Source organism: Leptonychotes weddellii, chromosome 9 (assembly GCF_054177405.1).
Source record: "Leptonychotes weddellii isolate Sample4059 chromosome 9, ASM5417740v2, whole genome shotgun sequence".
NCBI lineage: Eukaryota > Metazoa > Chordata > Mammalia > Carnivora > Phocidae > Leptonychotes > Leptonychotes weddellii.
The window spans coordinates 73892441-73917547 of record NC_138377.1 but is presented as its reverse complement, the minus strand read 5'-3'; the positions used below and the strand labels follow the sequence as shown (position 1 = coordinate 73917547).

At 46.9% G+C, this 25107-nt stretch overlaps 1 protein-coding gene across 1 annotated transcript in view; it reads left to right on the top strand.

The window, feature by feature from the left end:
• Nucleotides 1-14918, top strand: part of INO80 (INO80 complex ATPase subunit) — a 101020-nt gene extending 86102 nt beyond the window's left edge. The window contains 7 exon segments of the mRNA XM_081830962.1: nucleotides 5042-5200; nucleotides 5826-5928; nucleotides 7593-7681; nucleotides 10007-10162; nucleotides 10468-10627; nucleotides 11325-11540; nucleotides 13311-14918. Of these exon segments, the coding sequence (XP_081687088.1) occupies nucleotides 5042-5200; nucleotides 5826-5928; nucleotides 7593-7681; nucleotides 10007-10162; nucleotides 10468-10627; nucleotides 11325-11540; nucleotides 13311-13528 (1101 nt within the window). The 3' untranslated portion in view covers nucleotides 13529-14918.
• The last annotated feature ends 10189 nt before the right edge of the window (nucleotides 14919-25107 follow it).

Genomic DNA, 25107 nt, shown 5'->3' with positions numbered 1-25107 from the left:
ATGGTGACTTGGACAGGGTTGAAGCAGTGGAGATGGGGAGAAATAATAGGAATTTCCATGTATTTTGGAGGCACAGGCAGTAGAGTTTGCTGCTACACTGGATGTGGGATGTGTGGGAGGTGTCAAAGAAAACTCCAGGGTGTTTGACCTAGGCAACTGGAATGATGGGGACATCAATTAGCAATTAAGGGGAAGATGCTGGGAGGAACGGGTTTGAGAGGAGAAATCGAGAGTTTGATTTGGGGTGTGTTCAGTTCAAGATTCTTAGCAAACACCAAGGGGCACGGTCACCCAGGCAGCAGGGTCTGGAGTTCAGTAGAAAGCATAAGTTCATGTGATTAAAATGCATCTCAGCCTGCCTATCTCAGGTTTGGTCTATGGTTTCTTAAGGAACAGTTCTTGGGGCGCCTGGCTGGCTCAGTCAGTTAAACTTGATTTTGGCGCAGGTTGTGATCTCAGGGTCTGCTCAGTGGTGGGGGGCGGGGTGTGCTTGTCTCCCTCTCCCTCTGCCCCTCCCCCAGCTCACACACGCTCTCTTTCTCAAATAAATAAATAAATAAATCCTTTTTTTTTTTTTTAAGGGAATAGTTCTCCTAGTCATTTATTTGCATAGTCAAGAAAAAGAAAAAGCAGATTTGAGCGAGGAGATCCTGCTTTATGCTTCCAGTATTCACATAATTTGCCGTGTGGAGGTTAGGAGGTCTGCCAACCACAAAGAACCAAAATAGGCCGAACCCATGGCTAGAGGAGTGGAAGTAGGAATCCCCGGGGCGCCTGGGTGGCTCAGTAGGTTAAGCGTCTGCCTTCGGCTCAGGTCATGATCCCAGAGTCCTGGGATCAGGCCCCACGTCAGGCTCCCTGCTCTGCAGGAAGCCTGCTTCTCCCTCTCCCCCTCCCCCTGCTTGTGTTCACTCTCTCACTGTGTCTCTCTCTGTCAAATTTAAAAAAAAAAAAAAGAAGTAGGAATTCCCTTTTCATCCTAGGGACTAGAGAGAAAAGGCTCTGAATATTCTGAGTTTCCAATTCCAAAGTAATTTACATTTAATTTTGAGGGGAAGGCTTGGGGACTTACTTGTAAATTAGAACCTCCTGGAGTACTTCTCAGTAAAATGTTCCTCAAGATTGAAATGAATTTCTAGGTTATGCTTTATGTGAAGTCAAAGAGTGTGTGTGTGTGTGTGTGTGTGTGTGTGTGTGTGTGTGAAATGAATTTCTAGGTTATGCTTTATGTGAAGTCAAACAGTCTGTGTGTGTGTGTGTGTGTGTGTGTTCAGAGAAACAATAGGCTTAACTGCTTGCCTGGCATTCTTCCTTTGTCCTGAGATTTATTTAGCTTTGGAAGATTCCCCAGAACCATTTATGGACAAGGAAGAAGTTAGTCAGCCTAAAATGTCAGGAAAAACTTAATGTCGATAAACATGTATTTTGTAAACAGTGGGACTCTGGCCCACTCTGTTAGTAAAAACATGATTTTAGCATGTGATTAATGGCCCCTTACTGTTTTGTTCTTTGTATATTTTTCCTAAAGTAGGGAACTCTTTGCATTTGTCTGTCTTTAGGTGAACGGTTGTTATAAACTGCACTGTTTGTTTTGTTCTTGTGTCAGACCTGTGTTTTAAATGCTCACATGTAGAGAGAGACGGAGGAGGAGCCTTTTTCTCTTGGTGGCAATGTGAGAATTCCTATATGTCCTATGAGACAACATGGGACAGACAGCTTTCAGCCCTCCCAAGGTACTGAGCTCCCACCCATTCTCTTGGGTGAGAGTTTCACCCTCCAAGTGTTGGTCCAATTTTCCGGTTGTTCGTCTCAAAATTTTCCTGTTTTCTGTTTCACTCCCTCATCCCCTGAAACTCCATCTCAGTGACCTGTGAAACCAGTGCCTCCACCCCTTCTAAGCTCTCACCTCCCTCCTCCCCTCATGCCTGTCTAGCTTGGTGTGTACAACTTCATGAAGGTGCTATTAATATATTTCCCCTTAGTCATTGCTGGGCCATGCTTTGTGGCCATCCATTTGATTTGCTTTCATCTTTACTGGCTAAATTAGTTGTTCTTATCCTTTAATTGTTACTTGTTTTTCTCTAGGATGTCTCACTGAGCTCCATAAACCTGATTACCAAATCTAGGTGTCATCTCTTTCCCACTGTGGTGGGCATTGTCTCCCCCGGCACCCCTCCTCACCGCCCCCAGTTCAAGTCCTGATTGATTCAGTGTTCATTTCATTGTCAGGTTAGATAATAACCATCTATCTGGCTTGGTTTTTAGTTCTCCCATTCTTGTGTTAACTTACTAGCTTATATATACCTCATACTCTTTTTCCTGGTACGTATTTTTCTTAATAGAATCTTATTTTATTCTAGTCCTCCCAAATTTCTCACCTCTTTTAACCCATTTAAATTATAATTAGCCACTAAATGTGGGAGTTGTTTTGAAGTTAAATTGCCAGCCTGTCTCCTTAACTTTAATTTTTTTACCTTTTATGAGCTCAAAAAACCTAAGTTGAATCAGGTCTGGTTGCCACTGAGACTTCAGGAAAAAATGTAAATGTTAAGGAAGCACCTATGAAATGATTCATAACGTAGAACTTCCCACTATGAATTCCTGCTGCACTTGCCTCAGGCTCAGGTAACTAGCTAAAGGTACTGTCTTTTGGATGAGACATCAGCTGTCATTATCCAGTAATAGTCATTTTAGGTGTGTTGGGCAAGTAGTGTTTCTCCCCAGTCCAATCAGAGGCCTCCTTTTCATTAACTCTGTCTTCCTATCCTTGTTCTCTCTGAAAGTTTAAAGTAGATTTTCTAGAATTTTGCATATCCTATTGAATCTCCAAAATATCCCGTCATCAGGTTTGCTCTGCTCCTCTACAAATGGCAAGTATTGTGTACTTCAGAATCCTAGGTCTGTGGACACTGTGGATTAGCAGTAAGTTTTCGTAATGATTTTCTTTTCTTTGGCGGGCAGTTAGTAATTTTCTCCCCAAGGATTCTGACTGATGCAAAAAATTGCGGGATTATACCTCGCATAAAAGCAAGACAAAAGAAGCAGCATCAGAAAGAGCCAGTGGGGGTTTTACTGTTGTAGGCAAGAGTGTTGCAAATGCCGATGTCTTTTGTCCATCTTCACTCAGAGTCTGAATTCTGCAGAGAATGGCAGAATTGTGTCCAATTTTAAATGAGAGAATAAATAAATTACTTCAGAGTGAATCACTGAGTTTACATTTTTAGGCTTGGTCTAGTGTTGATCAATTCCTTTACAGATTCTAGTATTAATCAACTAGTATTTGTGGAATTCTACTTTGCACAGATGGATGCTGTCTGTCCTACAATATAACCAGATAGGGAGATTTTTAAAATAATACACATGAAATAATTGGACACCCATAGAAGACAGTGATTAAGTGAGAACTGGACCAGGATAGGCAGTGCTTGCAAGGTATTGTTAATAGTGCAGGTTGTGGAGGGAGACTGTTAGGACCATGAACTCAGGCCAGTCTCTTCCTGATTGATAAGATGAAGAAAACACGCAAGGTTTTTGTGAAAATTTAGTGAGATATGTATGCACACTAGTGCCAGGTACATTGTAAGTGCTGAACAGATTTTCACCATTATTATTTCTAGTAGGAATCCACGAGGAATAGGGAAAAGGGATATTGTTATAGGCAGGAGAAATCAGGGAGGCCTTCTCGAAAGTGGGAAGCTTGAATCAAACCTTAAAGGGCCAATAGAGAAGAATTGAGGGACTACAGGTCAGAAAAAGAGCTTGAGCAAAAAGTGATGCAAACAATCATGAGTGAGGAGCACTGAAGAGACCTCTCTAACAAAAAGGAAGGGGCGTGTTTATTTTAGAAAAGAATAGAAATGAAGTTGGCTCAGTATAGCAAGGCCTGATTATTGAGGGGAGTTTGGACTTGGTGTGTTACCGCATAACTGGCAGGGAAATAGAGTGGCCTACAGTGGTAACCAAAGTAGACTAAAGAAGAGAGTGACCGAGCTCTAGAAAGCCTGTTGGTCTGACAGTGGCAGCGAGCCAGGTGTAGGTGATGAGATCCCGGTCCAGGATAGGGACAGTAGGACTATAAAAAGGAGAGGTTCATTTCTGAAGAAGCAGTGGCTGGATTTGGTGACTTGCTTGAATATAGATGAGGACGCATGAGGACCATTTGGAACTGCTTTCTTTCAGGACATCCCCTATATTCAATAGTAGCCTCAGGACTGAGGACCCAGGAGTCTGTTGGCCGTAGGATGACTTGTGGGGTGGAGGAGAGGAGAGGACATTTCTGTTGTTGTTTGTTTGTTGTTTAGCAAACTAAAAGTAGCTTCCAGGGAACCCTTAAATGTTTCTTTGCCGAATTCAAGGGATAGGAAATATGAGCCGGAGAATGCCAGGAAAGCTATGCCTATCCCTTACCGTGGTAGGCTTAGTGTTAAAGAGAAGGCTTTCAGGGATGCCTGGCGGGCTCAGTTGAAAGAGCATGCAACTCTTGATCTTGGGGTCGTGAGTTCAAGCTCCACGTTGAGGGTAGAGATTGCTTAAATAAATACATGAAAACTTAAAAAAAAAAAAAGAGAGAGAAGACTTTCATATCCCCCACCTCATAGGCCTACCACGTACTTAGGCTCTGTGATCTTGGATAAATTCTATAATCCTATGTGTCTCAGTTTCCTCATCTATAAAATGGAGGTCTTAATAGTACCTAAATCATGGTGATTATGGGATTTAAGTGAGTTAATACACATAAAGCAACTAGAACAGTGACTGGCAGATAGTGAGCACTAAGTATTAATTAACTATTAATATTATTGTTGTTCCCTCTTTTTAAATGAAAATCCTGAAAAAAAAAAGCTAGAGTATGTCTGTTTTGTCCAAGACAAGTGAAGGAATGGCTTGGTTTTATGAGTGGATGTCTGCTCATCTTAATATCCTGGGAAAAAATCTGGCATCAAACTACTGCAAATGACAAGTAGCTAGATTGCTCTTAGAGTTCCTGGCCTTGCCGTAAGAGTGCCTCAGTCTTCGCTGTATTCTCGTCCTGCCCGTGCAGGTGATTTTTTATGACAGCGACTGGAACCCCACTGTGGACCAGCAGGCCATGGACAGAGCCCACCGCTTGGGGCAGACAAAGCAGGTTACTGTGTACCGACTCATCTGTAAAGGCACCATTGAGGAACGCATTCTGCAGCGAGCCAAGGAGAAGAGTGAGGTAAGCAGCAGGCAGAGCAAGTACTGTAGTGGTGGAGGAGCTGTAAAGTACAACCACATTTACTGGGCTGAGACCCTTGCCTTCTGTGGGTCAGGGAGCGGCGCAAAGTTCTTCTGAATAGAAAATAAAGTCAAGCCCTGTACCGCCCTGGCTGTTCATTCCTCACTTCTTTTCGGTCTGAATGGTCTCTACAGGCTAGGTTGGGCTGTTGTTCATGGCAGGGAGACACCGGTCATGGCCCTCCTGTTTCACATGCTTTACCATGCAGGGGAATAAGGAATGACATCTGAGCTCTCATCCTAGTACTCTCGATTTGACAGCCTCTTAAGTTGTATACCAAATTTGCTAGTTGCCAAAGAAATGATTATTTGGGGGTCTGAGGGTTTTTTATCTTGATTTCTCTATTATTGGATCTTCTAGCTATCAATTAGCAGTCCCAAGCAAGAGAAGTTCTCATTGTTCTTTCTGTTGGATAAATAATCTGAATGAGCCAGTGAGATGAATGAGAAGAAATAGGGAATCCAAGTGCCAGAAGAGCAGATTGAGAAAGATGTTGCCTTGTTTCTGGATATTAGCCATAAGGGAATGGGTACTGGTGGTGATGTTTTGATCTGCTTTGGTATAGATTCAGCGGATGGTGATTTCTGGTGGGAACTTCAAACCAGATACCTTAAAACCCAAAGAGGTGGTTAGTCTTCTTCTAGATGATGAAGAGCTGGAAAAGAAATGTATGTACTCTAAACCTCTTACTAAAGCCCTCTCCTCCCTATAAAAGATGTTTCTCTGGCCTCACCCATCCGAAAATGGTAGGGCCTCTTGGCTGTGTGCCAAGGGTAAGCAAAGCCAAAGATTGTATTTGGGTAGAAGCATTTTTTATGTTAATAACTTATATTAAAACCCAAATAAGAATGTGTTATGGAGGGGTGCCTGAGTGGCTCATTCATTAAGCATCTGCCTTCGGCTCAGGTCATGATCCCAGGGTCCTGGGATCGAGCCTCGCACTGGAATCCCTGCTCGGCGGGAAGCCTGCTTCTCCCTCTCCCTCTCCCCCTGCTTGCGTTCCCTCTCTCGCTGTGTCTCTCTCTCTCAAATAAATAAATAAAATCTTAAAAAAAAAAAAAAAAAATGTGTTGTTGAGTAGAAGGCAAAACTCACATGTATTTTAAAAGTACTATGACTTTGAATAAATTTGCATCAGGGAGGCTGTATCCCTAGACTCCTCAGCAGTAATGAATTTACTCTGTTCTGCCCAAAGAAGTGTTTTTATGGAGAAGTTGGAAAAACACACTGCTGTAGCATTCTCCCATGTACTGCTTGCTGGCTTTTGAGAATAGTTGGTTTCAGAATTACCTTGTGAGCCCGTGAGGATGTCAGCATCACATCAGAAAGTATGATGAAGCTCCTTTTTTTTTGAAGATTTTATTTATTTGACAGAGAAAGACACAGCGAGAGAGGGAACACAAGCAGGGGGAGTGGGAAAGGGAGAAGCAGGCTCCCTGCAGAGCAGGGAGCCCGATGCGGGGCTCGATCCCAGGACCCTGGGATCATGACCTGAGCCGAAGGCAGACGCTTAACGATTGAGCCACCCAGGCGCCCCTGATGAAGCTCCTTTCTTACAGTGCTCACCTTGCCACCGCCTTCGAAAACCCTTTCAGGACTCTACAATCATACTTGATCTCTGCAATGCAGAGATATTAAAAGGCTGAAAAGAAAAGGAGAAAGAGGGTGCCTGGGCGGCTCAGTTCAACTCAGGTCATGATCCCAGGGTCCTAGATCAAGCCCCACATCGGGCTCCCTGCTCAGCGGAGAGCCTGCTTCTCCCTCTCCCTCTGCTGCTTCCCCCTGCTTGTGCTTGCTCTCTCCCTCTCTCTCTCTCTGTGTCACGTAATAAATAAAATCTTTTAAAATTAAAAAATAAAGAAAAGAAAAGGAGAAAGAATAAAGGCAAGGAACGCCCATGACAGTTAAACTGAATGATGGCTTGACCCCCAAAACTGTTAAAAATCCAAGAACTCTGTTCCCTCTCCACATTAAAAAACCAGTTAATCTGCCCTAGACAGACGTCCTACCCTAGAACATAAATATCAGAGGGTGTGGCCATCTTAATTTCAGAGAATGAGAATTATGATTACCACAGATACTTCATCAGATCTTCAGATCTTTTTAATTTTCGGGCACCTGGGTGGCTCAGTCATTAAGCGTCTGCCTTCGGCTCAGGTCATGGTCCCAGGGTCCTGGGATCAAGCCCCACATCGGGCTCCCTGCTCCGCGGGTAGCCTGCTTCTCCCTCTCCCACTCCCCCTGCTTGTGTTCCCGCTCTCGCTGTGTCTCTTTCTGTCAAATGAATAAATAAAGTCTTAAAAAAAAAAAAAAATCTTTTTAATTTTCTTAGTGAGACTGCGGCAAGAAGAGAAACGGCAGCAGGAGGAAACCAACCGAGTCAAAGAGCGCAAGCGCAAGCGGGAGAAGTATGCAGAGAAGGTATCTCAAGCTTTGGGTGGCCAGCAGGGACCAGCAGGGGACAGGGTGGCACTTACAAAAAAAGCTTTGGGTAGATGGCTTATCATCTTGGTTACTGGTTGGTATCCAGCTACAGCTGTATGTGGTAACAGTTCTGTGCTGAATGACATTTGATCAGGAGAAATGCGGCCTTGGTAGACCAGTAGTCCCCACACAGACTTACCTTGTCTGGTCACATGTAATTATGGAAATCATTTGTCGGGGCTGTTGCAAAGCATAAGGCTAAATGCGGATAAGATGGATCTTACTTACGTTATCAGATTGCGTAGAATCTTAGAAAGGGCCTAAGAGGTCATTATATCCATCCTACCTTAATTCTGCTAGTGTTCCATTCAGTGTCATCTGTTGTTGGAAAAAGAAATCACTGACCAATCTGTTTATCTCTTTTTCTCTAATTTATGTCAAAGATTTGAGCTGTTTTTTGTCTCCCTTCTGACATTTCCCTCCTGACCCCACTTGGCCAGCTGTGAAGTGGGATGTAATTCCCCTTATATTTCTCCCTGTCTTGCTCTTTCTACCAGAGTTTTATTTCAGTGATCCTTATTCTGGTCTTTATTGACAAGTAAATTGAAGTGAGGCCTTCAGGATTTATTCTTGTTTCAGGAGTTGGCCCATTGGTTCTGACCGGGTTCCCAGACTTAACACCTAAAGATTGTTGGTTCAGAACCACTTTACTACCTTTCAGAAAGTACTTCCTAATTTTTTCTGGTGGGTTTGGCTTACCTTTGGGTTTTGCTGCCCTTCCCATCTTTATCAGCCCTCGTTGGGCCCTTGGTCTTGAACAAGATAGCTACTGTGAGCTTCAGGCATGTTGATAGCTATGGGTCCTCAAGCCCAGCAGTTATCCATGCTTCATTTTCCTGGACTGTTTGGTTTGTCTGAAGCACATGGTCTGACCACATGTTGATACTGATTCTGTCGTAAGTGGAGGTTGACTTCTTCCCCTTATCCAAGCTTGTATTGGGCCTCATGTCCCTTGTCCCTTCGGCCATATGACCTTGATGGTCAGCAGCCTAGGAACTTGTCTGTATTATTTGATCATCTTCCAGTAGATATACCAGCTCTTCTTTTGTAAAATCCATACCCTCATTTGTACCTTCTGCTAAGCAGAACTATCTCTAACCCAAAGGATGCCCTGGTATTCACTGTATCAAAGTTGAAAAATCCAGGAACTGTGACTCCACCCTCAAATCTCTAACCCATTACTTAACTACTATTTAGAATTAAAATAGCTTTAATATTCAGAAACATCAAAGAAGAAAAGGTGGTGGGGTTTTTTTGTTTTTTGTTTGGTTGGTTTTTATTTTAGCCCAAGTTCAGTAAATTTATTTTGCAAAACAGTTGATATCCTGAGCATTACTGAGCCAACAAGACATCAAAATAAAAAGCTGTCTAAAGTTAAAGGCACAGTACATTAACAAACAAATGACCCTCAGCCACAAAATTACAAATGCATTTTGGGATGGGGCTTGGCGGGAGGGGAAATAATCCAAACTACAGCAATGAAGTCTTTGAACCACAAAAGGTGGTTTTCTAATACAGGATATTGGAGGGTTTGCTGAGTTTGCATCAGAAGCCATCCCTGCTCTGAGTAAAGAAGTTTCAGATAAACATCCAGTGGTAGTATAAACTACACAAAGACATTAACCCTGATATAGGGGTGGATACAAATGCAGTTAGATACAGTGAGTGGATGTGATTCCCAGAATTTTCCAAGCATATTCTGCGATTTCAGGTCCCTGATCTGTGACAGAGCCCTACTAAACTTGGTTCTAGACCTGCTTAATGTAGCTCAACCCATAAGCATTTACATGTAAACTGAGAAAATAATGACAAAAGCAACCCATTATTTCTTGGGTATGATAAGAACCTTTGTTCTCCTTACGCATATTTAAAAAGAAGGCAGAGTGAAAACAGATGTGCAGAAAATACACTAAAGGCACTGGGCCTCCCTCTTGTAGGACTGAATCAGTTCCACCCCTACGAGTGCTGCAGCTCGGACATGCCCCTCATGGGTCAGGCTTCGTGCAGCCCTGATTCGGTGTGACTCGCCTGCCTCGCAGCTCTGTATTACTGGGATAGAATATACATAAACTCTTCTTAAGCTATGCCTTTCCTCCTTCCTTAGGAGTTTTTTCCTTCCTTAAAAGTATGCTAATGGAAAAAAAAAAACCTGTAAGTTTACAGAGAGTCAGATTTCTGTCATCACTTTCTTTTCCAACCCCACTTTTCTTTTAGTGCCTATCTTCATGCTTTTTCCAAATTTCTTGATTTGTGTGTTCCCAGAAGAAAAAGGAAGATGAATTGGATGGTAAAAGGAGAAAGGAGGGTGTGAACCTAGTGATCCCATTTGTTCCCTCGGCTGATAACTCCAACCTCTCTGCTGACGGGGATGACTCCTTCATTAGCGTGGACTCGGCCATGCCCAGCCCTTTCAGTGAGGTGAGGCTCCTTTTAGATGCCTTCATCCCAGCGGTGGGGACTATGTCCTGACCTTGTAGCCTTTGCTTCTCCTGGAGTTCTCCTGCCTTGGGGAAGGGGGCTGCACATGGAATACATAAGAAGAAAAGGAAATGAGGACAGGCTGGCTTCTCTGGAGCCAAAGCAGGGAATTTCACCATCAGGAATGAAGCCAGGCAGGAGAGAGAAATAGTGATGAGGTCTGAGAAGCACGTCCTCACATGGGTATGAGGGCCATGGGCTGTGGGCGCCAAGAATGGTGGTGATCGCGACCCTTCCTCCTCCAGATCTCCATCAGCAGTGAGCTGCACACCGGCTCCATCCCCCCGGACGAGAGCAGCAGTGATATGCTGGTCATCGTGGATGACCCAGCCTCCTCAGCCCCCCAGTCTCGGGCCACCAACTCTCCTGCTTCCATAACAGGCTCCGTTTCAGACACTGTGAACGGTGAGTGGTGCTGCGGTCTCATACAGCTTGGGCCTGGTCCAGTGCCTCAGGGGAAGCATGGGTTTCGTGCTGAAGTCCCAACTCCTCCTAAGATCACGGCATTTTCTACTGTCTGTAAACAAGTGGAGGAAAAAGAACTGATAGGCTTATTCTTTCAGGAGCCCTGTCAAGTGAAAGGGAGAAAGAACTTTATAAAGATTTCAAACTTCTTTGTTTTCTAGTCAGCCTTATCTTTCATATTCCACCTTTATTTTTGCTAGTTTTTAATTAAAGTTTGCTTCTCTGGGCCTTTCCTCACTTTGTTCTGTGGGGCCCATGGTGTGATTTCTTGAGGAGCTCTAGCTTTAAAACTTGGGAGTAAAAGTTGACTCTCCAAGGCAGGAGCACATTGAAGCGCGCAGGTGAATCACAGGCTTCACACCCCTGGGGTTCATTTAGTGGTGAAACTCGTTTAAAGAAGAAATTCAGGAGTAGTGGAACCACTCTTTTAGAATGAGCAGCAGCTTAAGGAGTCAGGCTGTTTTAGCTGTTCAGAATTCTTACTCTGTGACTCCTTGGCCCAGCCATTAAATGGGGACGGAGCCCTCCCTGGGAGTCCTGAAACACGCCGAGAGACAGCCCTGCCTGTCCGGGGAAGATTCTGTTAACATGTCAAGAGATTGACTCTTTCTCCCTCTTGGCCCATTTGTTCCCACAGGAATTTCCATTCAGGAAATGCCAGCCGCAGGACGTGGTCACTCAGCTCGAAGCCGAGGCCGCCCCAAAGGTTCAGGAAGCACAGCCAAAGGAGCCGGGAAAGGCCGGAGCCGGAAGTCCACCGCAGGCAGTGCTGCCGCAATGGCAGGAGCCAAAGCAGGGGCCGCGGCGGCCTCAGCAGCCGCCTATGCTGCATACGGGTACAATGTGTCTAAAGGTGCGGAGGCCCCTGGGGGCAGGGGCGAGCTGCAGGCTCCCTTCTGGTGAGGGACAGGTTGGAGGGCCTGTGGAGTGTTGGGCGCGGAGAGCAGGTAGGGCACCCTCCGGGGCCAGGAAACTCCCTCCAAGATGCGCATTTCAGGAATTGTTTCAGTAATCCGGGCTAGCATAGTCAGCATTTGCCATCACCCGAGCTGTGTGCATGAGAGAATAGTAAGACGTGGCCCCCGCTCTGGAGTGTGTAGTAGAAGTGAGAAGAGGGAGCCATCTGTGGAATATGTTTAACAGCAATACATGACAGCATGCGTGTACTGAGTGACAAAAATGGGGAGGCCTTAATCGTAGCTATAGCTCGGAAGAAGGGGGAAGCCATGGACCTGGAGACGAAGTTGCCAGGTTGTAACTCAGAAAGGAGAAGGATGACAAAGGAAGGGGCATATCCGGGGTCACTGAGCAGGTCAGTCAGGCCAAGCTCAAGAGGAGCAGTAGGTGTCAGGAGTGGAGAGACATGGCAGGACCTAATGGACAAGAGCTTCTCAGGTGTGTGATGAGGGGCTCTGGAAAGTTGGTGAAAGGAGGTGGCTGTGGTGAGCAGGGCGTGTGGAGGAGGAGGAGAAGCATAGCCTGTAGGACAGCTGCGAGGGTGGGGAGGGGAGCGCCATTCACTGGCTCCGCACTCATAGCATGGGCTTGGTGTGTAGCTGAAAGTGTTGTTGTAGCGGGTGTTGCCCATTATTGGATAGAAGGTGCTGAGTAAGTGTCAGCCCCCTTCCCCTTCCTCCTACGGCAGGAATCTCGGCTCTCATTGGTTTGTTCATTCAATGAATATGAAGTATAATAGCTTAGTCCAGCATTTCTTAACCTTTTGTCAGCTCCTCACATCCTTGGAACACAGCAATCATACCAGCAGTCCAGGCTGCCGTGGCAGGGTCTCACCCCCAGATGGGCGGAGCCACAACACCCATCAGGCTTTCTCCTGGAGATCTGGTCTGAGAAGGGGCGGGAGGGGTGAAAGAGGCAGAGTGTCACAAGAAAAATCAACAATGCTTGGTGACTGGGAATGGGAAAACCAGGGAAAGGACTGATTCAGAGATCCCCTGCAGCTCCCTGATGGATGGGAAGAGACAGTTGTGTGTCCACCAAGCACTTAATATGCTTTTTCAGGATAGTCAGACCACTCTGCAAGAAACAATTGAAGCATATTAGACAGTGTGTTATGAGGTTGTGAGTGGATTTGGCTCATACAAGGAAGAAAGACTTGTCACCCAGGGAGCCATCACTGAGGATGAGCAATTTGAACTGGGTCCTTGAAGCGGCAGAGTTTGGGGAATAGAGGACATCTTGTGAAGTGAAGGAGGAGTGATTAGGAGCAGCTAATCACAAGTGGTGTCCCAAGAAGGAAGAGGGAATATGTAAGAAAATACATTAGTGCCTAAGAAGTTACACACCATCCTGCAGCGTTGGCTTCCCCACATTGTGTGACGTGCTCTGCCCTTGAGCATCGAGGTGACGTCTTACTCCTTGTGGATGAGGTGATGTGGAGAAGGCTGAGTAGGTGTTGTTTTTCCCTGAAAAACACATCCCTCTTACAGAAAAGACAGTTGACAGGAGAGCAAGCAAAGGTGCTAAGAAGAGGTTGGCAAGGAGTGGGAGGGGTTCCCCCCAACCTCACCTCCAGCCCAGACTCCAGCAAGCAAGGTGAGGCACCGGGGCAGCTCAGACAGGCCTGGTGCCTATATTCTTCTTGCCTCTTTCTCCATCCCCACAGGAATCTCTGCCAGCAGTCCTCTGCAGACGTCTCTTGTTCGGCCTGCTGGCCTTGCTGACTTTGGACCTTCAAGCGCCTCTTCTCCCTTGAGTTCCCCTTTGAGCAAAGGAAATAATGTTCCTGGGACTCCCAAGAACCTCCACTTGACCAGCAGCCTAGCCCCAGACTCCCTGGTCCGGAAACAGGGCAAAGGCACCAACCCCTCTGGAGGACGGTAACCACCTGGACCTTCTGGCTTCCTTCAACCAAACCAGGGGCCAGAGTCCTGGCCCACATATGGTCTTTGGATGGCTTGCCCAGTGCAGTGTCTTACATCCCAGGTCAGAGGGCAGAGATGACCAGTTGCAGCAAGGGAAGGACAGGCAGGTGGTTGGTGTGAGCACTTTTCTCACCTGTGTCTCAAGAGGAGTGCTCTGGGGGGCCTATGAGGAAGAAGGCCCAAGGACAGAGATCGGCCTCGCAGCATCTCTAGTGAACTTTACAGCCACATCTTAAACCTCGCACTGGGGAAGGGCCTGACATAGACCCCCTGTAGATGCTCAGGCACACAGTCTCCATCCCCATTCCACTTGGGCTCTGGTCATGTCCCTTGCAGAGGCTCTGCAAGTGCTGTGAAGAACCTTCCACAGTGGAGACCTCTTTTAGGGCTGTGATTTCCTGTCGGGCTAGGAAGGGAGGAAATCCTGTATCTGGCATCCTCGGTCTTTGGGCAGCTCCCCGGGTCTCCAGACTCCATTTGCCAGTGTCAGCACCGAAGGGAACAGTGAGTGCGAAAAGGTTAGTGAGTGGCTCATGAGGGTGACAGAGACTAGAGGAGGCATGCCCGGAGGCACTTGTTTTCCCAGCATTTCCTCCCCTGTCCTGCATGGTTCATGCCAGAGAACCTTCAGGTCCCACCAGCAACCGTAGCAGCAGCTTCCACCCCGGGACTCCCAGAAGCCAGTAAAGAAACCAGGAGCCATCTCAATCAGCAGGAGACATCCTCACTGCCCCTCTTGCAGACTCCCCTTGCCCTTCCTGAATGCACAGTCTCCCCACCCCTGCCCTTCAGCCCCCTGCTTGGCTGTATGCACTGTCTATATTGCACTGAGAAAGGAAGGGACAGCAGGAGTGAGGCGGAGAGGATGGAGAAAGGGCAAAGCTCAGTACCGACCCTCCTGGCCCCAGCCCCACCCGCCTCAGCTTGCGCCCCCCCCTCCCACAAGAGAGGCAAAGGGGTGGTGTTTGCATGGGAGGTGTTTCTGCCTGCCCCCAGCCTGATGTCCCTGGTGGAGCAGGTGCTTCCGGGCGGGCCAGCCTCTAATTTGCACACCTGAAAATCGCGGAATTGAGTTTAGACAGATTGATTTTTAAAACTTTTTTTTGGAGTAGGGGTGATAGGGGAATCATTTAATTTAAATCATTAAGATTCCCCTGCCCAAACCCAGACTCTTGTGTACAGATGCTATTTAGAGGGAATCAGAAAAATGCCAAGCCTTTTTTCTCTTTGAATGTGCTGTCTATTTTTATAACTGAACTTGTACATATGTATAAAGAGAGACACATCTTTCTTTTACTAACTGGAGAAAAAAATCTTAAATAAAATGGAGTGAGATAATTTTATGTAAATCAAGGTGTCTGTGGTCTTTGCAGCTGCCTCTCTTGGGGGCATAGTAGGGTTCTTGGAGGAATGTGGCAGGGTTAAAGGGAAACAGCCCCAACATCATTCCTGTGGTCGGAGAGGACAGGTTGTCATTGGGATGAGGAGTGCTCTGTGGGCATTTCCTCAGTGGCATTTTTAATCAGGCTTAGGAATTTGCCTGCAGCCATCAGAGAGGAGGTCTGACCAGTCCCTGGCATGCTCGAGGCCAGGGCCCTCAGAGTGTGAACTCATTATGACTCAGGACCTAGACTCTAAGACTCAGGTGTGGACGGCTTGGTCTGGTCCACCGTCAGAAAGCTCAAAAGTGGTCATCTGAATACTGACAGGTTCTTTCTCCAGAAACCACAAATGAGAGATGATCCTGGCAATGTGTAATGTGTCAGATCCCCAACTAATAGGTACAACTTTATGGTCCCAATTTCTAAAACTGTGGTGTGTGTACACAAATGTGTGTATTGGCAGTTCCCGTACACTTGTCTGTGGGTCAGTTAAGGCAGCGGAAATACTAACTGTGAACGGAATTCAGTGTTCTCAAAGTTAGCCGTGCTTGTAAGAATCATGAACGAAAACAGCGAAATATGTTGCAATGATTCCAAAGACATCCATGCTTGGAAAACTTAGCTCTCCGGTCAGTTGGTAAAAGATCAAGTTCCCAGCCTAGACTGGCAGTTGGTGTTTCTCCGATGAGCGAAAACACTGATAGGCTCTTGCGTCACCTTCAGGCAGGGCCCGTGCCGTTCCCAAGTATGCTGCCTGTGTGGCCTCCCGAGCCTTGGCTCAGCCTGCATACCCTTGATCGGAGTCGGCTGGCTCCTGAGGAGCAGCTGCTCACCCAGTCACAGGGTCAGCCCTTTCTTCATTTTGTCCGTCTCCAGTAGCACTATCATACATGCTGGGTCTTGTTTTCCCTGCTGCTGGCAGATTCGACCAAGGCCTCACACAGACCAGGTTACCAGAGTAACCACGCTCTCTTGTCATCACCACTGTGGCCTGTGGTCACAACAAGCCCACTAGGAAGGGTCCTCTCCAGTTCTCATTACTCAGCAAGGCCCCCAGTGGCATTGCTGCTGGAGCCTTGCCAAGGTTGGCAGTGGCCACCTCTCTGGAGACCTGACAACTGGGATTCTGTCACAGCTTTGTCCGGATGTGGGTAGGCTAATGCCCCTGCCTGAAAAGCATGTTGCATTTTGGATCAGAGGCCTCTAGTCTTCTCGGTTCCCAAACATGCTACCATACTCCCCTTTCACCCATTTTTAATCCAGTCCCTGAAGAAGCACAGCTAACATTTCATAACGAGAAATGTCACCGCCTTAATGTTCCTCCTCACCTGACCCTCCCCTCCCTGAGGATAGATGGATGGGACTTGAATCTTAAAAGTGAGGGCTTCAAGCTCATTAACCAGTCCCCAGGTTATGACTCATGCTCTGTCTACCCACTTTCTGAAGACTAGTCCATCTCCCATGTGAGAGAGCCCAGTTCTTAGGAATGCAGGGGAGCAGTCCCCTAACACAGAAAAAAGGCTGGAGAGGGTTCCTGCCTGCTAAAGGAAGTGTCCCTCAGGAAGCCTGGCAGCCCAGGCCTTAGAGTGCAGGTCTGGCCTGGATCACAGTGAGGCCTGTCGCTTTGGCCACGGTCACCTTGCCGCATGAGTCAATTCTGGGGATCATAGGTAAGTGAATTTTAAGATTGTGGGTCTGTACGAGCAGCCCTGGAAATGCAGGGTCTGTGGTGGGCTTACTATCCCAGTGTCTATGTGTAGGGGTTTGTTGAGGCACCCAGCACTCTCTGGGGACACACCAGGGCTTGCTTGTATCTCTCTAGTCCTGAGGTTGGGCTGGGCAGGAAGCAGGGCAATGCGGACTGAGCAGTGAGCTGGGTTCTTACGTACAGCTTTACCCTAGTGTCCGCCAGCGTGTTCCATCTATAGAGCCTTGCTGGCTTGCAGGTGCAGTCCACACCCCTCACCTGTGCCCCTCACAGCAGGCCATCTGTCAGTAGAAACATCTCCCTAGGAGCACCTGGCTGGCTCTGTCCGAAGAGCATGGGACTCTTGATCTTGGGGTCCTGAATTCAAGCCCCATGTTTGGGTATAGAGATTACTTAAAAATAAAAAAATCTTTTTTTTTTTTTTAAAGATTTTACTTATTTATTTGAGAGAGAGAGCACATGAGAGGGGGGAGGGTCAGAGGGAGAAGCAGACTCCCTGATGAGCAGGGAGCCCGATGCGAGACTAGATCCCGGGACTCCAGCATCACGACCTGAGCCGAAGGCAGTCGCTTAACCAACTGAGCCACCCAGGCGCCCCCAAAATAAAAAAATCTTAAACATCCCATCAATGCCAAACTAGATGCTGAGGCAAGATTAGCAGGTTTTAGCTGACTTCAAGTTGTAGAGATTCTCAGATGGACCTCCAAGGCTGCTGCGAGTGAGGAGCACAGGGGCGTGGCCGCCTCAGTTAACCAGCTCCGGTCCGCTTTTACAGCCAGGCGAAGATTCTGTGTGGAGTTCAACTGCAAGGAAAAAAAAGAATTTGAAACCTGAACCATCCCTTAAGGCAGTGTTTCTCAAACATAATATGCATGAGTCACCTTGGGATCTTGAATTGCAGATTGAGTTTTAGCAGGTCCAGGGTGAGACGTGAGAGTGCATTTCTAAGCGTCCTAGGTGATGGCCATGTTGCTAGTCCTTGGACCACACCTGGCATAACAGGGCCTTCGAGCATCCTCCAGCCCTGCCAGCCTGAGGAAACTACCTCTGGATGTCCCCACCCCAGCCAGGAAACCCTGTGCAGGAAATACAACTTTATTCTTTCCCTGATTCCACTTAATCCACCTGATGACAGAAAATGAAAGCCCAGTATTTCCAGGAAAATTTGGCCCCATATGTATTTTTTCAGGCGTGTTTTGTTTTTCATTTTAAAACTGTCAGTTCGTCATTTTTTCCATCCCCCTCCCCTGTCGGCAGCACCTCTGTTAGACATGTTAGGTACACGAGGGCTCTGCTCTGTTGCTGTTGCCCTGTCCAGTGTGGCCCCCGCCAACATGGAGCCTGTAGTGCTGGCCGCCACTGCAGGGTCTGCGATCCCTACACTCACTATTTTGTGCTGCCTGTCTTCTTATCATGGCCACCAGGCTCTTCAGGGTCAGTTAACTGTCTTAGCTCCTTGCTAAACCCTTCTCAAGGGCGTGGGGAAATTTGGCTGCTCAAGAGACCAGTGGCTTGTGAAGCCATGCAGTTTGGGAGGCAGCTGTGGCCAGTGATGGCTGCCCGTGAGCATCTTCACAGTGCTCATTCAAACCACTCAGATGTAAAAGGTGTATGGAGGGCAGGGTCTGTTTTAGAGAAGTCAGAGCCTCTGGCTGTCTTGAAACCATGTGCCTGGGTATTTGCTCTGTGGTAGCAAATGGTGCTGGGAAAGGCCCCTTTGTGGAGGCTCCTGAAGACTGGGGACAGGCGCTTGGGCTATTTCAGTCCTCACCGAAACAACCCACCCATTTGTCACCCTGCAAGTGTCTGGGGCAAACAGTGCCAGGCCTGGGCTGTGGAGATACCAATCCCAGGTGATAGTCACCGGGGCTGGGTTTAAAAGGTGGAAGGAAGGGGGAGGAGGAGGGAGGACATGCCTGAGGCCCACTTTCTGGGTGTTGAGGGCTGGATGTCTCCCTCCTCACCAGGCCTCCCCTCCCCGCACCCCCGGCCTCTTCCTGAGCTCCCATTTCTTCCTTGCTTCAGATCCTCATACTTGCTGGCTCCCCTTTTCTCTTTGAAACTGCCACCACGGGGCGCTTGGCTGGCTCAGGTGGTAGAGCATAAGACCCTTGATCTCAGGGTTGTGAATTCAAGACCCACGCTGGGTGTGGAGATTACTTTAAAAATAAATAAAAATAAAAAATTTAAAGCTGCCACCAGCCACTCTCTCATTCCACCCTTCCCCCCACCCCATTATGGCAAGCCTACTGGAGGATGTACCCCTGGTTTTCTCCTGGCTACTGCCAAAAATGAACATCTTGCTTTTTTCTATATTAAGGGTTCTCTTCCTCATCAAAACAAGGACACCAGGAAAAAGCAGAACTGGACATAGGAAGTTACAAAGCTCAAGATACATATCACAGTTCTCATGGAGTCTTTGGTTCCTAGTTCCTGGCACCTTGGGTGAGAGAGACAAGGATTCCAGAGAGAGAGGCTCCCCAACTCTTTCCTTCCTCTTAGGTAAGAGTTCTTTCCCAAAAGGCAGGGGACTATGCTCCTGTGAGCAGCCCTGCAGGGCCTGTGCCTCTGCTCTCCTCCCTGTGGGATTTCTTTGTCTTGGGACCCAAAGCTCAAGAATGAAAGCCTGGCTCCGGGTGCTGAGTGGCCTCTCTGTGTCTGACCTGGACTGGGGATTAGGCTGTAGCAGCCTCCCAAGGCAAAAAGGAAGCAGGGGCACAGAGGGTCAAAGCCACAGGAGACATGGGGAGTTTTCTAAGCTTCCCCATCCCCAGCTGGTGAACCCCAAAGAGCAGCTCTATGGGAGAATAGCCCAGAGCATTCTGAATGTCTTACCTCCTCCACCACCATCACACAACCACAGACCCCACCCTGAATCAGGCCCACCTGTGGCTGTTCCTTCCACCAGTGAAGGAGAAAGGGCTCCCTTCCCAATTCCCAGGTGAGGGGTCCTGGAAGACCCTGGGTGGCTCCGCACCTTATCCCCTTGAAGTCCTGGTGCCACTTGCCTGGGAATGTCTGAGGAAGATGGGGGGTGGAGGGCTCAAATCCAATGGGTTGTTGGGGCAGAGTGGCTTCAGTGGTCTCAGTTTGCCCTCAGCCCAATGGATTTCAAAAGGGCAGCATAAACTCTGTTGCCCAGAATCTTTCGGAATAGCTAAGTCTTTCAGACAGCTGACATTTAACCCTTTGAAGCACCAGAATTTATCTTGGTTAGAACTCTTAAGAGATTTGAGGAGTGTCACTGCTTCAACACACCGAACTAAACATATCTTAACATTTCCTGAGGACCTGGGTCACGTGAGCATCTGGTGCTCAGGGTCACTGCGGTGTGACTACCGCGTGCCCAGTGCTGACACCAGCAGCTACACAGTTCTTAAGTCTGAATAGGACCTGTGTCCCCTCCCTGTCTTTGTGCCAATATGAGGTAGCCCTCTCTCTTCTGATGTACTTTTTCCAAATTCTAGGGGGCTTGGAAACCATTTTACTTAATTTGGAACTTCTGAACCAATGAAAAGTACTCTGAAGGAGGAATCATGGGGTCTCCTAGGAATAAAGTAATTGAGCTTCAGTGCACGCCCCCTGTTTGGCCCGCCTTCTGGCCCTCTGCTGGCCTCCAGTACCTTTGTTCTGGATAAGCCAAGTGTCTTAGATGAGCATGTTCTGATTTTTAACCAGTTCACTAAAGCTTGTTGTCTGTATTTCTCCCCCCCTTTTTTTTTTAATTTTTAAAAACCAAAAAATGTATCGATTAACTTAAATAACTAGGAACAGCTCTGCCAAGAGGTCTAGGCAATAGTTTGGTGCACGCTCACTCTCAGAAGGCAATCTGAAGGCAACGTAAGCAAATGTAGTCCATCATCCATCCGAGCTTGGGGAGAGCAAGGAAAATGAAATGGGTGATCTCAAAGGCCAGTGTCATTGAACCTGATCTCCTGATCTCCTCCACTCCCCTGTGCTTCATCTTTGTGGGAACAGGCTGGTCATCCCTAAGGACTAACTGCTGATGTCCACTGGTTGGGCCGTAAATCCTCTGACCAAATAATATCATTGCTTACATTGGTTAGGATAGCACACACTGCTGTAACTGAGACCCCAAAAATGCAATGGCTCAAATGAGCTATAAATCCATATTTCTCTCACGTAAGAGTTGGAATTCATATCTGTTTAACATAATCATTTAAGGTCCCAGGTTCCTTTCATTCTGTTTCTTGCCACTTCCATACATTGTCCTCATCTGCATGGTCAATGCTGGTTTGCAAAAACATAGGAGGGGGAAAGACTGGGGAGGAGGTTCACCTACTAGCTTAAGAGTTAGACCCTTAAGTGGCTTATAGCACTTTGGCGGCTCACATTCTCAGAACAAGCTTTAGACCCAAAGACCCACCTAACTGCAAAGGAGGCTGCCGTACAATAATAGAAAAAGAGAATGGATTTGAATGGACAGCTGTTAGTCTTGGACACAACACTCCAAAGGAAAATGGGCCATATCATTTATTCAATTTTTTTTTTTTTTAAGATTTTATTTATTTGACAGAGAGACACAGCCAGAGAGAGAACACAAGCAGGGGGAGTGGGAGAGGGAGAAGCAGCCTTTCCGCTGAGCAGGGAGCCCGATGCGGGGCTTGATCCCAGGACCCTGGGATCATGACCTGAGCCGAAGGCAGATGCTTAATGACCCAGGCGCCCCTCAAGATTTATTTATTAAGCACCTTCTATGTGCTGGACCCTGTACATGCATAGAAAATGCGCACACACGTGCAAATGTTCATAATCATACAGGGAAATGTTCAACCTCAACAGTCAAAGAAATGCAAAATAAAACAATGAGATTCCAAGCTTTTCCTATCAGAATGGCTAAGATTTGTTTTTTCTTTTTAATATTTATTTTTTTTAAAGATATTATTTATTTGAGAGGGAGAGCATGTGAGAGAGCACATGCAGGGGTGGACGCAGAGGGAGAGGGAGGAGAAGCAGACTCCCCAGTGAGCAGGGAGCCCAACACAGGGCTGGATCCTAGGACCCTGGGATTATGACCTGGGCCGAAGGCAGACACTTAACTGACTGAGCCACCCAGGCACTCCTGAGATTGATTTATTTATCTGAGAGAGAGAGCTCCAGGCACCAGGGTGTGGGGGGTCAGAAAGGGGCAGAGAGAGAATCTCAAACTGACTCCCGGCTGAGTGCAGATTCCCCACTCAGGGCTCGATGCAGGGCTCCATCTCACGACCCTGAGATCACGACCAACACCGAAATCAAGTCAGACGCTTAACCGACTGAGCCATCTAGGCACCTCTGAGATTTCTTTTAAAGGCTTATTTATTTGTGGCACCTGGGTGGCTCAGATGGTTAAGTGTCTGCCTTCGGCTCAGGTCATGATCCCAGGGTCCTGAGATGGAGCTCCGCGTCGGGCTCCCTGCTCAGCGGTGAGTCTGCTTCTCCCTCTGCCTGCAGCTCCCCCTGCTTATACTCTCCCTCTCTCTCTCTGTCAAATAAAAAAATTAAAAATCTTTAAAAAAAATAATAAAGGCTTATTTATTTATTTGAGAGAGAGAGAACACGGGAGGGTCAGAAGGAGAGGGAGAGAAGCACATTTCCCCATGAACACAGAGCCCCATTCAGGGCTCTATCTCCCGATCCTGAGATCGTGACCTGAGCTGAAACCAAGAATCGATGCTTAACTGACTAAGCCACGCGGGTGCCCCTGAGATTTGTTTTTAAATAACAGTTGCAGGAGTTGGGGAAGATACAAGGAAATGGGCCTTGTCACAAACTCCTGGTAAAATCAGAGGCTGATTTACTGTGAGATATTACAGTTTAAGCTTCAGGACACCTCACTTTGGAAGGGCCTTCTTTGCATAGATGGCATGGAACACTGCTTCAGCCTGGGGGAACCCCTCGGCCTTGGAAGAGGTGGTCCTGGGGCTGTTCTTCAACCTCCAGTGAAGTGCCCTTGGCCTTCATCCAGTGTTCAGATCCCATTGTTAACCCCCAGGAGAGTTCTGAACAAGACACTGTTCACCTTGACCTGGGCTTCAGAGCTCTCTGTTCAGCGGGGAGCCTGCTTCTCCCTCTCCCTCTGCCCCTCACCCCCGCCTGTGCTCTCTTTCTGTCAAATAAATAAATAAAATCTTTAAAAAAAAGAAAAGTAGAAACAACTCAAATGTCCATCAACTGATGAATGGATAAAGACAATGTGTTGTCCATACAGTGCATTATTACACAGCAATAAAAAGGACTGAAGTACTGACATGTGCTACAATGTGGATGAAGCTTGAAAATGTTAAGTAAAAGAACCCAAATACCAAAGATCATGTATTATATAATTATGAAATGTCCAGAATGGGCAAATCCATAGAGACAGAGGTAGATTCAGTGGTTGCCTAGGGCTGGGGGCATTGGGTGGTAACAGGTTAGGGATGTGAGGCTTCTTTTTGGGTTAATGAAAGAGTTCCAGAGTTGACTGTGGTGGTAGTTGCATACCTCTGTGAGCCACTAAATTATACATTTTAAAGGGTGAACTGTGTGGTATGTGGATTACATTTCAATAAAGCTATTGGGTGGGGGAGAATGATACAGCCAAAAATGTAGGCGGAAAGTGTTAGTTTGAACACCATGAAATTGTTTGTTAACCATATGTGACTTTTTTACCTAAAAATGTGGCAGTTTCATATGTTTCAAGCTATTGATAATTTAAAATAATGTTATTTTATAATTTTTGAGGTATTTTTCAGCTTTTTAAATTCTAAATGTTTGCTTTTGAACTTAATTTTGTATTCTTTTAAAAAAAAGATTTATTTGAGGGCGCCTGGGTGGACTCAGTTGGTTAAGCGACTGCCTTCGGCTCAGGTCATGATCCTGGAGTCCCGGGATCGAGTCCCGCATTGGGCTCCCTGCTCGGCAGGGAGTCTGCTTCTCCCTCTGACCCTCTTCCCTCTCATGCTCTCTGTCTCTCATTCTCTCTGTCTCAAATAAATAAATGAAATCTTTAAAAAAAAATAAAATAAAATAAAATAAATAAATAAATAAATAAAAGATTTATTTGAGAGAAAGTGTGTGCACACATGTGCAAGCAAGGGTGGGGGGCAGAAGGAGAGGGAGAGAGAGAATCCTTAAGCAGACTCCCCACTGAGCATGGAGCCCGATTTTGGGTGGGGGGGAGGCTGGATCCCACGACCCTGAGATCATAACCCCAGCGGAAATCAAGAGTTGGGCTCAACCGACTGAGCCACCCCTGTATTTTTTTTTCTTAAAGATTAGGGTTTTCCCAAATTGCTTAAACTTTAGGCCTCACACACCCAGATCCCAGGAAAGGGAATGTAAAGTGATAGAGCCTTAACCTAGGACAGTTTGACCATATGTATCATGAATTTTAGAAATATCCACACCCTTTGACCCAGCCACTCTACTTTTAGGGATCTGTTTTCAGGGGATAATCAAGTTTGCTGTAGGGCAAGTCTTCTCAGTTTTCATGCGGAGTCTCCTGAGTGGGGCTCTTCTTAAAATGCAGACTGCGATTCAGTAGGTGTGGGGAGGTCCCTAGATTTCCGCATTTCCAGTTAGTTCCAAACGATGTGGAGGCTGCTGGTTCACAGACCTCCCAGTCTGAGTAGCCAGACTGCAGAGGACATTCTTTGGCTGTCTAGCCAGCATCTTCCCTTTCTGCATTTGTGCAAAAGCCACAGGGGTAGGCTTAACCCACACACACACACACACTCTGCCCCAGTGACTTGGCATGGGTGGGCCGGAGCCCTGGCCCAAGGCAATCAGAGCCTAGTCTCCCTCCCTCCTGGCTATCTTGTCATACATTGGCCGGAGGGAAACAGGCCCTAAGCTCTCTTTCCCACACCCTCCATGGGTGCGAACTTGAAAGCTTATTGCCCCAGGGGCTGAGGGTGAGGTGAGAAAAGAAGCCAAAGCCCTGATTGAGCCTTGCCTGAAACTCCCTTTTTAACTTTTGGGTTTTGCCAGTAGGTCCGATTTGGCTTAATTAAGCCCACTAGAACTGGATTTTCTGTTGTATGCAATTAACTTAAGAGGTTCATAGCAGCGTTATCAAAGCTTGCGAAAGATTGGAAACAACCCAGATAGAAACTATAGGATTGGTTATGTAAATTTTTATACATTGATATGATGGAATATTAGGTTAGCCATGTAGCATATTTTCAAGAGGAAAATCCTCACAATTTAATCTTAGGTGAACAAGTAGGACACAAAGTAGTCAAGTGTGATCAGATGGGTCTTTTCACTTGCCTATGCATAAGGTTTTTTTAAAAAAATTAATAAACTTTTTACTTTGGAGTGGTTTTAGGTTCACAGAAAAGTTGCAGAGGTGGTGCCGAGAGCTCCTGTAACCCCCTCACTCAGTTTCCCCTGATGATAATGTAGGTTTTTATTTATTTATTTAAAGATTTTATTCATCTATTAGAGAGAGAGAGCACAAGCAGG